Raw genomic sequence first — 14179 nt, forward strand, 5'->3', positions numbered from 1 at the left:
TGAGGCGTGGCTCTGGCTTCTGTTCTCCCCAAGGAGGAGGGTTCCTGGGCCCAGGGCCCCCCACCCCGAGGGAGGCTGGACTCGAGGCCTGGGCGTCAGGAAAGAAATCGAGGCCACCCTCCAGCAGGCGTCCTGTGGGCCTGTCTTTCCTCTTCCTGCCCTCACACTTTCAGTGACTCATTCTTCATGGGATATTTTTGTGTTGCTCCAGTGGGGGAAAAAATGCCGCTGGGATTTCCAAGGGTTGTTTTATCTCCATGGCGCCGCCAAATAATTCAGGGGAACAGACGAGGCAGAGCGGTGTTGGTCGCGGAGTGTCCCTCGATGGCTTCAGCTGAGCCCTCCCCTTCCCTGGGGAGGAAACCGAGGTGGATTCGAGGGAGCCACTTGGCCTGTGACACAGCGTGGCCCCAAGGGGGAGGGCAGAACCTCCGGGGATGGGGACGGCCAGCCATGCGCCCTTCCCTGGGCCTCAGTCTCCTCGCCTGAGACGTGGGGAGAGCGGCAGTGCCCGCCTCCAGTATTCGAGAACGGGACATACAGGAAGGACTCGGTATGTGCAGAACGGGCCCAGGGCGAAGGTCAAGGAAGGGGCTCAGGGAAGCAAGCCGAGGTTAGAACTTGAACCCCAAGCCCAGCTGGCTGGGCGGAGGGGGTCAGAGAGGGGAGAGAGCTCTCTAAGGAGAGACTGCAGCGTGTTCTCGAAGCGGGGAGGGGGAGCAGTGGTTTCTGTTAGTGGTAACCTGCCCTCTGTCCCCGTTATGACTCTTTCCGACACCCCACACTACAGTTTGCAGAGATCCCTTTGGCCCTGCAGGGGCCCCATGGAGCGGGTGTTACTGTGGTCTGCCTGATATGCGCGACCGGAGGTCGGCGGGGACAGGGGGCATAGATCAAAGACTCTACGCTGTCCCACCTGGGTTTCCTGGCCGCAGAGCTGGGGTTTGGTGCTTCTCAGCTATGGCAAGTGGCTCCACAGTGAGGCTGAGGCCCACGGTCACGGTCAGTGACAGTAGAAGTCAAGCCCGTTCTCTGTGGGAGGAGTGAGCATGTCGCACTAAGGCCTCTGCCTAGATCTACCTGGCTTCCTCCGAAAGCTTGCTCCTCGCAGTAAGGCAGACCTGGCATCCAGGCGTGTGAGTGTGGATGGAGTTTCTACTCTCTGGGCAGCAAACATCTATTCAGCACCTACTGTATGCATAGCAAGGCAGGGCAGATAAGAGATACAGAGGTCTCCTCTCCCCCAGAAGCTTGCACCAGGCAGGGAAGCAGTTAGCCCACAGGCAGGGGTGGAAGGATATTAGGGCCAAGTACAGCACAGACACAGCAGGAAGAGGAAGTCACCTGTAGGCACAGTGTTCAAACACACTTTCATTTGCTAATGGGTACCCAGGAAACTCTCCTGTACCTAAACCATTGGCTTTGGAAACAGCGTGGGCAACACCAGATAGGAGCCATTTGTGGAGTCCTTGGTCTGTGTGCTGGGGGCTCTGCCAGCGCTTCTGGTTCTTTCTCTTTGTACCCCAGCAAGGGGTACAAAGATGAGGAACCTTACAGATGAGGAACCTGAGCCCAGGGGAGTAAGTTGCCTGGAATTCCCAGCTATTGAGTGGCAGAGCGCGGATCCTGGGCTAGGTGCTGTCATCCCCCCAACCCACCACGAACCTGTTTGTGGTCAGACAGACCTGAGTTCCGGTCACGGCCCTGACACCCTGCGGGTCGAGGCAAACCACTTAGTTGCTCTAAGTTATGGTTTATTTATCTGAAAAATGGAGCTCACGATGCCTGCAGTCATTCACCAATGCATCAAGTGTTTAAGAATCGTCCACTATGTGCCAGGCCCCATGCTGCTTACGGTGACCAGCAGCCACCATGCGGCTTCCACAGGGCCAGCTTCTCGGGCATGTGACCCGCGAAGTCACACAGAGCCCAGCGCTCAGGAGAGCCCCAAGCTTGGCTGAATGCTTAGCCGTCGCTGTCTAGAAATGCCTAATCATTTTTAAACAAACGCCTGCATTTTTCCATTTTGTGCTGGGCCGTGCAAATTATGTCATCGGTCCTGGGTCCCAGCCCTCCTCCATCTTATAGTCCAGTTGAAGAGACGGATGTGCCCAGAGCCACCGCGCTGAGTGCGTAACTAGAACCGCCATTCTGCGTTTGAAGGCAAGAGGGACGGGCCGTGAGCACAGCAGGAGGGGTCAGGGGAGGCCTCTTGGGGGCCCCAGGCCCTGGGGGAATGGTCTGGAACTGCCAGGTACAGGGAAGGGACAGCGGGCTGGGGCACAGCACAGAGATGGAGATGGCCCGTGTGGCTGTAGGGGAACCCCCCAGGCCAGGGAGGAGCCAGGACCCTGGGGTGATGGGGCTTACAATTTGAAAGCCAGCTGACTTCGAGGTGAGGATGGGTTGGGGGTACAGCAGCCGTGCAGGGGGACCTCATGGGGCTTAACAGATGCAAGGGAGAGGAAGTGGAAGAAGCTGGAGGGGGCCAGGCTGCCTCCTGGGCTCGTAGGTCTGCATGGAGGTGGGAACCATAGGGAACTTGGGGGCCAGCGCAGAGGTTCAGTGGGAAGCGTGGGTGAGGGGGCTGGTGCAGGGGGGCTGGTGCACGTGTGGGTCTCTGGCCCATGTCTGTCCTCCGCGCCTGCGCTGCTGGCCCCTGGCCGGCCTGGGGAGGGAACACATCCCTCTTCCTTCCCTCCAGGCTGCCTCCCTCGCATCCTGCAGGGTCAGGAGGACCCACTTTGATCTTGGTTCTCACAGGCATCTCACCTCCCCGTGTTTATTCCCAGACTTCACATTTCGGAGTGAGATTTCGTAACCTTGAAGTGGGCGTTGTCCTGAAAACAAAAGTTCGAGAAGACTGGGTTCGGTCTGCACCACTTGGGGGGAGGGGGGGCCTGGGAACTTTGAATCCCGGCTATGCCCCCCACTCCCCACCCACCTGCATCCTGGGGAGGACAGAAAACAGCCTCCGGGGTGGTGAGCAGCTGGGGAGCTCCTGAGGGAAACCCCCGGGGCCCGGGGAGGGTCCCCAACAGCTGTTAGCTGCCCCCTCCCATCCGTGCCAACACCCGTCTCTTGGGCACCTGCTGCCCGCCGAGGGCCCCGCCCCTGTGTCGTTACTAATTCCCAGTGCTCGTACTACTCCTAGCAGTGGGAAGAAGAGCGTCCAGGCTTCGTGACTAAATCATCATGGAATCAGTAGCTTCGTGACTCTACCCCAGACCGTAGGCCCATGGTGGTGGCCGGTCTGCATCCCTCTTGCTTGTGTCTGAACACCCCCCGCCCTGCCCTGCACTGGGTTCGGCTCCCAGGATAGCCCCATTAGAGAGTCACTGAGTGACCTCTGGAAGAAGAACCACTCCCTGGACAGTGGGGTGGGGAGGGCGACCAGGTGGCCTTGGAGCTGGGCCTTGCAGGTTGGTCTGATTTGGACATAGGAGTTGGGGAAAGCCGGACCCACAGAAGGGCCAGCCTGAGCCAAAGTCCTGACTCCTGTGTTATGCTCTCCGCCACCAGGCATGCAGGAGGCTGGGGCAGGACCCGTCCTCGCTCTGCCGTGGGGCTGGTCATGGAGCTGCGCCTTCCCCCTCTTCCGCCCCTCGTGCACCCATGTAGGGGAGAGGCAAGGTGGAACGTGTTGGGGTGACAGGCATGGCGCTAGTTACGTGTCTGTCTTTGTTCTCAATGCCAGGAAGTTCAGGGTGTGCGTGGACAGGTTTGAAAGTCTGCCACTCAGTGCCCGCCCCTGATCTGCCCTCGAGGCTTAGTGCCCTGCCGTGCTCCTGCCCACACTGGCGGCAGGTGAGTCCCACGCAGCCCGCACAACCCGGGGGCAGAGGCCGGCCCAGAGTTTCAGGGGAGCGAGAGAGTCAGGGGGAGAAAAGCTTCCTGAGAGATGGACACCCCAGCTGAGCCTTGAAATCTGGGTTGAAGCTGCCCAGCTACAGGACAGGGAAAGGGTGTCCCAGGTGTGCGGGAACAGAATGTGCCAAGGCCCAGAGGAGAGAGGGCTGACCCTTGAGGAGCGGAGAGAGTAAGGGGGTGGGAGCGAGGGCCAGACCACACAGGGCCTCAGGATGGGGTGGAGACTTGAACCCGGAGCTGCCAGGACTCCTGAGAAAGTGGGCGGCCGATCACACAGGCGCCTCAGCAAGCTGGCCCTGGGCCCACGAGGACCTGGATGGGTGGGCGAGGCTGGGGCAGAGGCAGCCTGCAGAGCATCAGCGAGGACCCGTTCCAAGCGCCCACCGCCCGCCAGCTCTGTTCCAGGCTCTTTGACGCGTCACCTTATTCAGTGGTCACAAGGATCCTGTGAATTAGATACTATTTTTATCCCCATTCTAGGTCCAAGGAGACTGAGGAGACTTGTCCCAGGCCACACGGGGTGTGGTTACAGAGGTGAAGCCCAGACTTGGCCCCAGACAGTGCAGTCCAAGCTCAAGGACCCAACCTCCAGGCCATGGTTGCCCTTGAACCGATTGGGGCGGGAGGGGGTGCTGGGCCTCCGGCCAGGGGAAGGTGCAGGTGGTCAGAGAAGGGGTGGAAGCCCAGAGAGGATGCGGGATCGCTAGTGCGGGGCTGGGGCATCTTTCGCAGCCCCCCGTCCGGCCCCGAGGCCCTGCCCCCTGGCCGGCCGGACTGACGGGAAAACAGATCTGTTGTTGTTCCCGGTGGGGTGTAATTCATCAGCTCTGTTTCTCTCCATATGCCCTCCCTCTCCTTTCCAGCCTCGCCAAATTCGGTGTTTAAAAATACTCCTCAGATCTGGGAACAGCAGTCCCCGGCTGACCTGAGGGGTGGACCGCAGAGATGCGTGCCCAACTCATGATTCTGGATGCGGTCGGAGCCCACGGGGAGTCCTCCTCGTCCAGAATGTTCTTCCAGTTATTGGAGTTTTATTGTCGGCCCTGAGCTACCCTCGTGGGCCATTTACCAATTTCCAAAGAGCTAGAACCCAAGACCATAAATTTAATCTGTCTGTCGTAAATGTGCTTTCTCGGGGCGGGGGGCCAGGGAGGCCCCAGAAACTCCTGCCGCGCCGAGATGGAGAACAGGATCTGGGCCGGCTTGGCCTCCCGACTGAGCCCTGAGGAGCCGTGTGACCTCGAGCCTCAGTTTTCTTCTTTACGAGCTGGGGTTTGATGACCTGCCTGTGCTGGGTGACGAGATTCCCTGACCATGCAGCGAAGTCAGAGTGCAGGACTCGGGGTGGGGGGCGGCCGGAGCCCAGTGGGAGGAAGGGGCTCCCCCTTTCCTGCAGACATCACCTGTGGGGGTCCCAGGTGGCCGTACCCGACAGCATGACTTGCCCTTTACGCCTGAGCTCGTAGCGCCTGAGCCCACGTCCTCCTCTGCAGATCCCCGTAGGGCAGGAGGGGATGGCTTTGGCCTTGTGAATGTTGGTGCTATCAGGCGTGTGACCCCTGAGGACAGACCAAGGATCACAGCTGCCACTGAGTTTCCAAAAGCCATTCTGACCCTGCCAGTTGGAGTGGCTGGCTTCTGAGTTTTGCTGTCTCATGAGAAATGGAATTTTTACGGAACTTCCCTTGTGACACGTGGTGGGCTTTGTTCCACCGTAAAGTCAGTGTTCGGTTCTGGTGCCTGGGCTGCCCCCCTCCACAGTCCCCCGTCCCCCCCACCCAGAGTCCCTGTACCCTGACATTTGTCCAGCAAACAAGGCTGTGGCTTCTGTTGGCCTCCACCCCCACCATGGAGTCCTGCCCAGGCAGCCCCGGGTCCGGGTGGGAACACGGCCAAGCTGTGGAGTCTGAGCAGACCGGTACTGGACGGGGACAGATACAGCTGTAGTGTGTCCTGCTCCCACACACCTGCAGGAGGCTGGCCCCTGAGGCCAGCCCCTGAGGCCACTGTCTCCAGTCCCCCCCAGACAGGCCTGGGGGCCTGAGGCCAGAGTTGGCCAGGCGGGATCCCCTCCCAGTCTGTGGGACTCTGGCACCCATGCTCCATGGCCATGACCCCCGGCTGGCCAGGCCCTGGCCCAGCACCCTCTTGGCCTAATGGAGAGCCTGGGGACCAGTCATGGAGGGGAGAGCTTCGTGGGCGTCCTGGCACGGCACACCGCCTCCTCCCCGTCCCTAGAACGCAGCCCAAACCCTGTTCAGAGTGGGGGTTAACGAGGGGATGTCGGGAGAAGAGGTGTGCGAGCACGTGAATGGAAGGAGATGGGACGGGAAGTGTCTCATGGGGGGACAGACTTCTCCCAGCGGATGGGATCGAGGGGACCTCCTGGAGCCCCTTCTCAGGTGCTGCAGGATTCGGGCTCACAGGAGTAAGAGGAGGACCCGCTGCGGGTGTGAGGGGCCAGAGCGGCAGGAAGGGCGCCTGGGTACAAGGCAGCGGAGCAGCCCCCTACCCTGTATTCATTCAACAAACCCACCGGCCCTTGGACTTGAGCCCTGGCTCCTGATGTGGGGCACCTGCTCTGCCCGAGCTCCGGAGCCCCGTTATCAGCCTCAGCAGGCCTTTGCCTGCCGAGTGGGGCCACGGAAGGTGCCGTTTCAGAGCACCTGCCACTCCCCACTCCCCCCACACCCCCCCACTGTGTTTTCCAGGGCGGATCCTTGGGTTTCCTCAGTGCAAATCCTGGCTAAGCACTTTGAAATGCTTTAATCTCCTTCATCCTCCCAGGAGGGCCCTGAAGGAGGCCGGAAGGAGGCCCAGGCTCAGAACAATTAAGGAGCTTACAGCCGGTGGGGCTCCGATGGGTGCTGGCCTGCCGGAGAGATAGGAAGGCTCTTCCCCTGCCCCCGCTTGCATAACCTCCGGATGAAGGCTCTCAGCTCCATCGGACGCTCTCTCCGCTCCCTCCTCCTCCCCTGGTTCACACTGGGGACCAGCAGCACCTCGCCTCCTAGGTCCAACCCGCGGGCCGCGCTGCAGGGGAGAGTGAGGCCCGGGTCACCCGTGGGGCCCCGCCATCCGCGCCCCTGCTTTTGGCCTGGAGTTCAGTCCTGTCTCCTCCCTCAGAAGTTTTGAGCCTCCGGGTTACCCAGGGTGACTCCCTGCCCTGCCTGCCCCCACTCAGGAGGACCCCAGCTGTCACCCCTGTGCCCTCCCTGACTGGGCTGTGAGCTCCTGAGGGCGAAGGCGAGCTGTCTGGGCCCAGAGCATGTGCCCCAGGACAGCCTGGGCGGTCAGAGGGCGGTTCCTGCAGACTGTGGCACGCCCTTCCCAGTGCCCTTTTCCAGAACTGTGTTCTCTGGCGGCACATCTGCAGGGTGTACACCGCTCTCAGACCTTCCCCTGGGAGGTGGAGGCCTTCACCAAACGGGACAGGACTGGAGGGGTCAAGGGACCCCCAAAAATCTGCTCTGTAGATGGGGGTACAGCCTGGCTGGGAGGGCGCACAGGTTTCCACCAGGGGTGGGGTGGTGGTGAGGGGGTTGTCCAGGCTCTGGCTCCCATGTGAGCACCCACCACACCCGTCCTGGGTGTCCCTCCCAACCCGTCCTGGGACAATCCCATGGGAGAGTGTGTGACGGTGTCCTGGGGCCACCGGAGCAAAGCTCCCCACAACCCAAGTGTGTGCTTTGCCCATCTGGAGGCCAGAGTCCAAGACCAAGGTGTGGGCAGAGATGGATCCTTCTGGGCGCTCCCAGGGGGTCTGCCCAGGCTCTCCCCCAGCTTCTGGAGGTTCGCTAGAGATCTTTGGGGTTCACTGGCTTGTTGAGGCATCACCCCAGCCTCTGCTTCGGTCTTCACATGGTCTCCTCTCTGCGCGTGTCTCTGTGTCCAAATTTCCTCTTCTTATAAGGTCACCAGTTGTGGTGACTTGGGGCCCAGCGGACTCCAGGGTGACCTCATTGTAAATACATCTCTGGTGACCCTATTTCAAAATAAGTTCCCGTTATGAGGTACAAGGGGGTTAGGATTGCAACATAAGGATTTGGGTGGACACAATTTATATGCCATGATGGGGGGGGCCATGAGGGGAAGGGATGGTGTGCGGGACACGAGCCTGGCGCGTAGTAGGGGCTCAACAAATTAATCCCCATCCTGAGTATCTACACTTTTCTGCAGCCGCTGGCAGCTTGCAGCCCACAGAGACTCGGGCTGGGACTCTGAGTTTACACAGAGCATACACAGGCCTTCTCCTCTCCCCAGCCCCCATTCCTGCATCCCTGCAGGGAGGGGGTGGTGATGGCGAGCTGCCCTCAGGTTCGTCCTGGGGCTTCAGCAACCTGTAGTTGTAGCCACCAAGGGCCAAGGCTCTGTGTCAGGTGGCCTCCTGCTACCCGTACCCTCTAGCGTCCCCTACTGGCCTCCAGGCTGCTCCTGCCTCAGAGCCTTTGCACCTGCTGCTCCTCCCAATAGCCACGCTGCTCACTCCTGCGTCACTCAGGTCTGCCCACTGTCACATCCACCCGCGGCCCCCCCAGCCATCCTGTCTGAAGGACACCCCAGGACCACTCTGTACCCCCCCCACACACCTGGCTTTATTCCCCCTCATAGCTTTGCATATTGTGGTAAAACACACATAACATAAAATTTGATGTTTTAACCATTTTTAGCGTACAGTTTAGTGGCATCCATTCACCCAGCCGTCACCACCATCCGTCTCCAGGATTCCCTCCGTCCTCCATCCCTATGAAACATGAACTCCCATCCCTCCCCAGCCCCTGGCACCCACCATCCTACTCGCTGTCCCTAGAACGTGATGACCCCGGGAAGCTCATGGGCGTGGAGTCACACAGGGTTTGTCCTTTTGTGTCAGGCTCACATCACCCAACACCCTGTCCTTGGGGGGCATCCGTGTCATGGCACGTGTTGGCACCCCTTTCCCTTTTGAGGCTGTATCTTATTCCGCTGTGCAAATCGGCCCCTTTTGCTCCCACGTGTACCTGTCCTCGGACACCAGGGCTGTTTGCACCTCTTGCCGCTGTGCCTCGCGCTGCTGTGAACACGGGTGTGCCAGCATCTGTCTGTGCTCCTGCTTTCAGTTCTTCAGGGCGTATCCCCAGGAGCCTCGTAGCGTCTTAAATATTCATCTGCTTGTCTGCGCGCTGTCAGCCTTGCTCCCTGGAGCGCGAGCTGGGCAGGGACACACTCCGCTTCGTGCTGCCTGCCGTCTGTTTTGTCCACTGCTGTATCCATAATGCATGGAAGGTGCCCGGCTCCGTGCAGATGGTGAAGGGGTTAATGGAAGTCACTGTGAGTGGCACTGCAAGGAGACATGGGTCCTGCAAGTCTCCCCGTGGGGGGCGCGAGCTCCTATCCAGTCACCCCAGCCTGTGTCCCTGCGAGCAGCAGGTGCTCTGCCCCCCTGCCCTCGGGACGCCGGCCCACTGGCCTCAGCCTATCCGTCGTTGTTTCCACCACCTGAGCCATCAGTTCTCCTTTGATTAAGTCTCATCTTGCCATGAAAAGAAAAGGAGGTGACAGTTAACTGGTGGGGGAGGTCATTCATTCCAGAAAGGAAATTGGATGGCAGCGTTTCCATCATCCGCGGCCCAGCCCCTGCTCCCAGCAAACACGCTTCCCCGCCTGTCCCCCGCTGTGGGCAGCAAAGCCCATGTCTGCGCCCGCAGGCAAGGCAGCCCACACCCAGCCTCTGCCGGATCTCGTTAAACAGGCAGCTCCCGACGGATCGATGCCAGCCAAATGATGACCAGTTGTGGCCAGCAGTCCTTGAACGTGCTCACCGTCCTCTCGTTGCTGATTTCTGCAGGTAGAATGGGTGCCCAGCTGGGCGGGGAGGGGGGCACAGGGGTGGGTCCCTTTCCGGGGTCAGCACGAGCCCAGTTGGGGTTCTGGGTACTGGCGGGGGGTGCTCCTAGATCCTGGCATTCCCGCTGGTGAGGAGTTAATATTTGCTGCCGTTCGGGGAGAACCTACTGTGTGCCGTGCCCCACATGCGTGCTGCGGGAGCCGCGCTGAGTGTCGTCCCTGGCTTGGTGGGGTTAATGGTGGCTGCCAGCCCTGTGAGAAGCCTTTGCACAAATTCTCCACCTACGCCTAAAAGTCAGGTCCAAAACGTCACAGTCATCCCACTGTATGGATGAGGAAACTGAGTCTTAGAGCCGAGCCTGCCAGCAGGAGGCAACACAGCTAGTGCAGGGGCTGGGGTTCTAATCGGCCTGCTAGCACCTTACCCCCTCCTAGGATCCCCCTGAGACAGCAGGTGGGTTCTCACACTCTTGTTTACAAAGGTGGACATAAAGCAAGTCCTTCCATGGTTCCAATCGAAGGTAGGTGCCTGGAGAAACCTGCCCTACCTCCAGGCACCAGTGGTGGCTGTCTGAGCCCCAGGCTAAGCAAGGCACCTGTTCTGTGTCTGCCTCTGTCTCTATCTCTCTGTGTCTCTATATCTCTTGCTCATGCATCTGTGCACAGGACCTCCTCGTGCCCTCTTGCCCCTTTGTTGAGGGCCTGACTCTGAGGGAGGCCATGAAGGGCCCTGGGGACGGCCAGCTCCAGGACAGCACAGCCAAAGCCAGGCCAAGGGTCTGGGGACCGCTGTTGACCAAACTCTTCCCTGACTCCGTTTCCGTGCATTAGTGCATCTGGTCCTCCCTGCCTCCTGGAAGAGAGGAGGAGGTCCTCACCCCTTTTACAAATGAGGAAACAGGGCTCAAAGGAGGACCGTGAGCTGCCCAAGGCCACACGGTCACCTGGCTGTTAGATGTTGACACCCTGTGTTCCTCCCTTGGAACGCAAGTGAGAGGCTCTCTCCTTGGTGTCCCCTCTCCACTTGGACCGGTTCTCCTGGTTCGCAAGGACTGGCCTCCTAACAGCATCCCTCTGCCCTCGGGGTCCCAGGCGCTGGCTGAGAACCACACTGAGCCTGGAAGCCGTCAGGAGCCGCCCTGTGTTACCCACTCATTCACGCACCCCCCTGCTCAAAGCGAGGCCGAAGCTTTGCTGTTTACAAAACTCTCCTCAGAGCCCCAGTCATCCGGGCTGCCAGGGGTCTCCCATCTGTGAGGGGAAGGAGGCCGAGAGAGGTCACGATGGCGCAGGTGACCCGCGTGCTCCAGGATTCGGACCCCGCTGTCGCAGCTCCTAGCTCTGGGCAACTTCAGCTCGTTACCCCTCGGGAGTGGCAGTGGCCTCCACTGCCTGACCCTCAGTGGGACTTCTGTCCCCTGCCTTACTCAGCCTCCCTCCCCAGCCCAGCCCTGCACAGTGGGCTTTCCTGACGCCCAGCTCAAAGCCCACCTCCCTGCTCCGTCCTTTCCCTCCCGGGTTCCTGCCTCCGGTCCCATCCTCTCCATCCAGCCGCAGGGCCTGAGCCAGTCTTTCTGACTAGCTGCTTGCCTGTGGTGGAGACATCCAGCTCCCCGTGAGCCAGCCCACAGCAGGGCATCCTCACCTGTCCCAACACACAGCGGGCTTCCTGCCTCCAGTCCTCACATCTAGCACCCCCCCCACCCCGTGCGTCCTTCCTCTGGGCTGGCAGGTCCCAAACCCCAGCCTGTCCACCTCCCCTGCAGGGCTTGCCTCCCAGGTCAGCGTGGCTCATTCGGAAGGTCTGCTGAGGAGCCTACAAAGCCGCATGGATGCCCGTCCCCGGAAGATTGGATGAGGCAGGTCAGGTCCACCCTGTGGACCACTGCTCTGAGCCTCAGTTATCTCCTCTGTACAAATGGGAGTACATGAGATTAAGGGAGACGGGTTATGCCCCATTGAGGACAGGGCGTCCTTAGTGACCCGTCTCCCTGCAGAAGGATCTTCTGTTTCCCAAGGTCGAGGCCAAGCGCGGGGGCCTGCAGGGCTCCCTTGACCCCTGAAACTCTGAGACCCTGTAATTGGTCACATCCATCCCCACGAACGAGGGTGCTGTACTTTGGGCACAGGGTTTCATGAGACTGCCCAAGCCAGGCTCGGCACTCTAGCTCGTGAGGCCCGTCCGCCCGTCCGCCCACCGGCCAGCGCAGCCCAGCGGGGTCTCCCCTCCAGCAGCCCCGGGCGCACAGGGAGCCGCGTGGGCTGCTGTCTGATCACCTCTCCGCAGAGACAGAGCTTTCCACCAGCGAGCAGAGGAGCTTTTGCAAAACCAGAGCCTTTGTGGTTAGAGAAATGTATTCAGCCAACAAAGCCCCTTTTCAGAGATACAAATTAGATACAGCGATCCCTTTTATGAAGATACTAATTAGGCCGGAGACCGCGGGCTCCAGGTTTTTTCCATTGTTATATTTGTTTAGGCTCTGCCTCCTATTTAGCACCATCCGCACGCCTGGTAAATACTGTCCTGGGTTTGCAGCAGCCTCTGCGGCTGACTAGTGGGTTCCCTCCTCGAGCCCAGGGAGGGAGGGCCCCAAGCCAGGGCAGCTCCGTGGCCGTGAGTTGGGGATAGCCAAGGCCAGCCCTTGGGGACCTCTGGGGCTAGAGCACTAGTGTAGGAAAAGCCCTGGAACCAAGGAGCTGCTGCTCCCTTTGAGAGGGGGACCCAGTTCCTGTACCCTTGTTGCTCCAGCCAGGCGTCCTGGGCTTGTGGTTGGGCCCCTCCCCAGTCCACACGGTAGCGGCGGAAATTAAAGCTGGTGACAGGAGCAGAGAGGGCTAGACTTCAGACCCAGGCAGGCTTGAATTGGAGTCCCTCTACCACCTCTTACCCGCTCAGACAGATCACGGAGCCTCAGTGTTTCCATCTGTACAGTGGGATTCCAGACCTGCCAGCTAGGCTGGCCAAGTGGGTTAAATGGGAAGTAGCGTGTGACGAGCACAGTGGATGCTCAGTTAATATTGTGTCCTAGTCGAGCTCCTGCTAAGTGCAGAGCCGCTAGAGGGGATCCCTGGAGGCTTAAGAGGCAGCCATGCATCCGGGGGACCCAGTGTAAGCAGGGCTGGCGTCGAGGGAGGTCTGGGATGGGACAGCCACGCAGAGCTGGCTTCCTGGACCACACACTGGCCCACAAAGCCTTCCTGGGGAGGGAAGAGGCTAGCAGCCTGGGACAGACGGACCAGGCTCCTCGTCCCAACACTCGTGGACTCCCAGGGCAGTGGGCTCGGGGGGAACCCCCACTGAGCCTGGGGACTCTGTTTTCCAGTCTTGTCCGCACATTTCCGAGTCTGTGAGCCATACACGGACCACAAAGGCCGCTATCACTTTGGCTTCCACTGCCCCCGGCTCTCGGACAACAAAACCTTCATTCTCTGCTGTCACCATAACAACACGGTTTTCAAATACTGCTGCAACGAGACAGAGTTTCAGGCGGTGACGCAGGCGAACCTCACGGCCGGTTCCGAGGGCTACGCGCACAAGTGAGTACTGGGCTGGGGCCCCTGCCGCGACGGGGGCCGCTCCATCACCCCATCCCCTGGGGCGGCTGCCGGGTAACCGGAAGAGGACAGGTGGGCCTGCAAGGATTCTGGGAAAATCTTCAGGTGACAGGTTTTCCAGGCCATCTGTCCTCTGATGTTAGCCTTCTCTTCTGAAAAATGGGCACAGTACCCACCTCCCAGGGCTGCTGAAGAAGTTGAGTGAAGTCGAGGATGTGGAATGGAAGGCTTAGAAGCACGGCAGGTGCAGGGGCCAGGAACCCACGTTCCTTCCTTCTGGATTTATTTGATTGGTCGTTCTGACTCAGAGATCAATCCCACGCAGCCTCTTTCCTTAAGGTGATTAAAACAGGAGAGACCACAGCCCTGATGGAAGGGACCAAGGGTGTAAAGAAAGAGAAATTTACCCTGCAGAAAAGCAGTGGGGATATGATAAGGAAAGCCGTGCAGGATTGAAACAGCATGCATTTCTCTTATCATGAGTGAAAGAAACTAAGCCTCTTTCCACATCTTTGGAGTCACTTGTATTGCTTTTACTGTGAGCTAACTGTTTATGTCCTTTGCCATTTTCCCATTGAATTGTTGGCTTTTTTCTTACTTATTCACAGGGACTCTTTATATATGAAGGAAATCCAATGAGTTGCAAATCTTTTCTCAGTGTGTCTTTAAATTTGTGGTGCTTTTATCTCATGCTTAATTTTTAGTTATATTACCAAATTGGATCCATTTCTTTTCTTTTATATCTTCTGGGGTTTGTATCAGATTGAGAAAGGTTTTCCCTATTCAGAGATCATGAAAAATCCTCCTCATGTTTTCCTTTACTTTTTTTTTAATGTGTTAATTTTTCGCCTTCAAATCTTTGATCTGTTAGGAATTTATTTGGATGAAAGTTTTGAGGTAGGAATCCAACTCTATCATTGTTTTTCCC

The 14179-nt window shown here is 59.1% G+C and overlaps 1 protein-coding gene across 5 annotated transcripts in view; it reads left to right on the top strand.

Moving 5' to 3' along the window:
- SHISAL1 (shisa like 1) overlaps window positions 1-14179 on the top strand; it is a 127015-nt gene that overhangs the window by 75019 nt on the left and 37817 nt on the right. For 3 of the 5 annotated variants that reach the window (XM_032882811.1, XM_032882810.1, XM_032882809.1), the window contains exons 2-3: window positions 9602-9697; window positions 13020-13233. In XM_032882811.1, coding sequence (XP_032738702.1) covers window positions 9631-9697; window positions 13020-13233 — 281 coding nt within the window. In that variant the 5' untranslated portion in view covers window positions 9602-9630. Of the gene's footprint in view, window positions 1-3786; window positions 3808-9151; window positions 9181-9601; window positions 9698-13019; window positions 13234-14179 lie in introns of those variants that run through there. The other 2 variants (XM_032882813.1, XM_032882812.1) reach the window with 2 other exon arrangements.

Source organism: Lontra canadensis, unplaced genomic scaffold, assembly GCF_010015895.1.
Source record: "Lontra canadensis isolate GAN:19392208 unplaced genomic scaffold, GSC_riverotter_1.0 scaffold84, whole genome shotgun sequence".
NCBI classification, from domain to species: Eukaryota; Metazoa; Chordata; class Mammalia; order Carnivora; family Mustelidae; genus Lontra; species Lontra canadensis.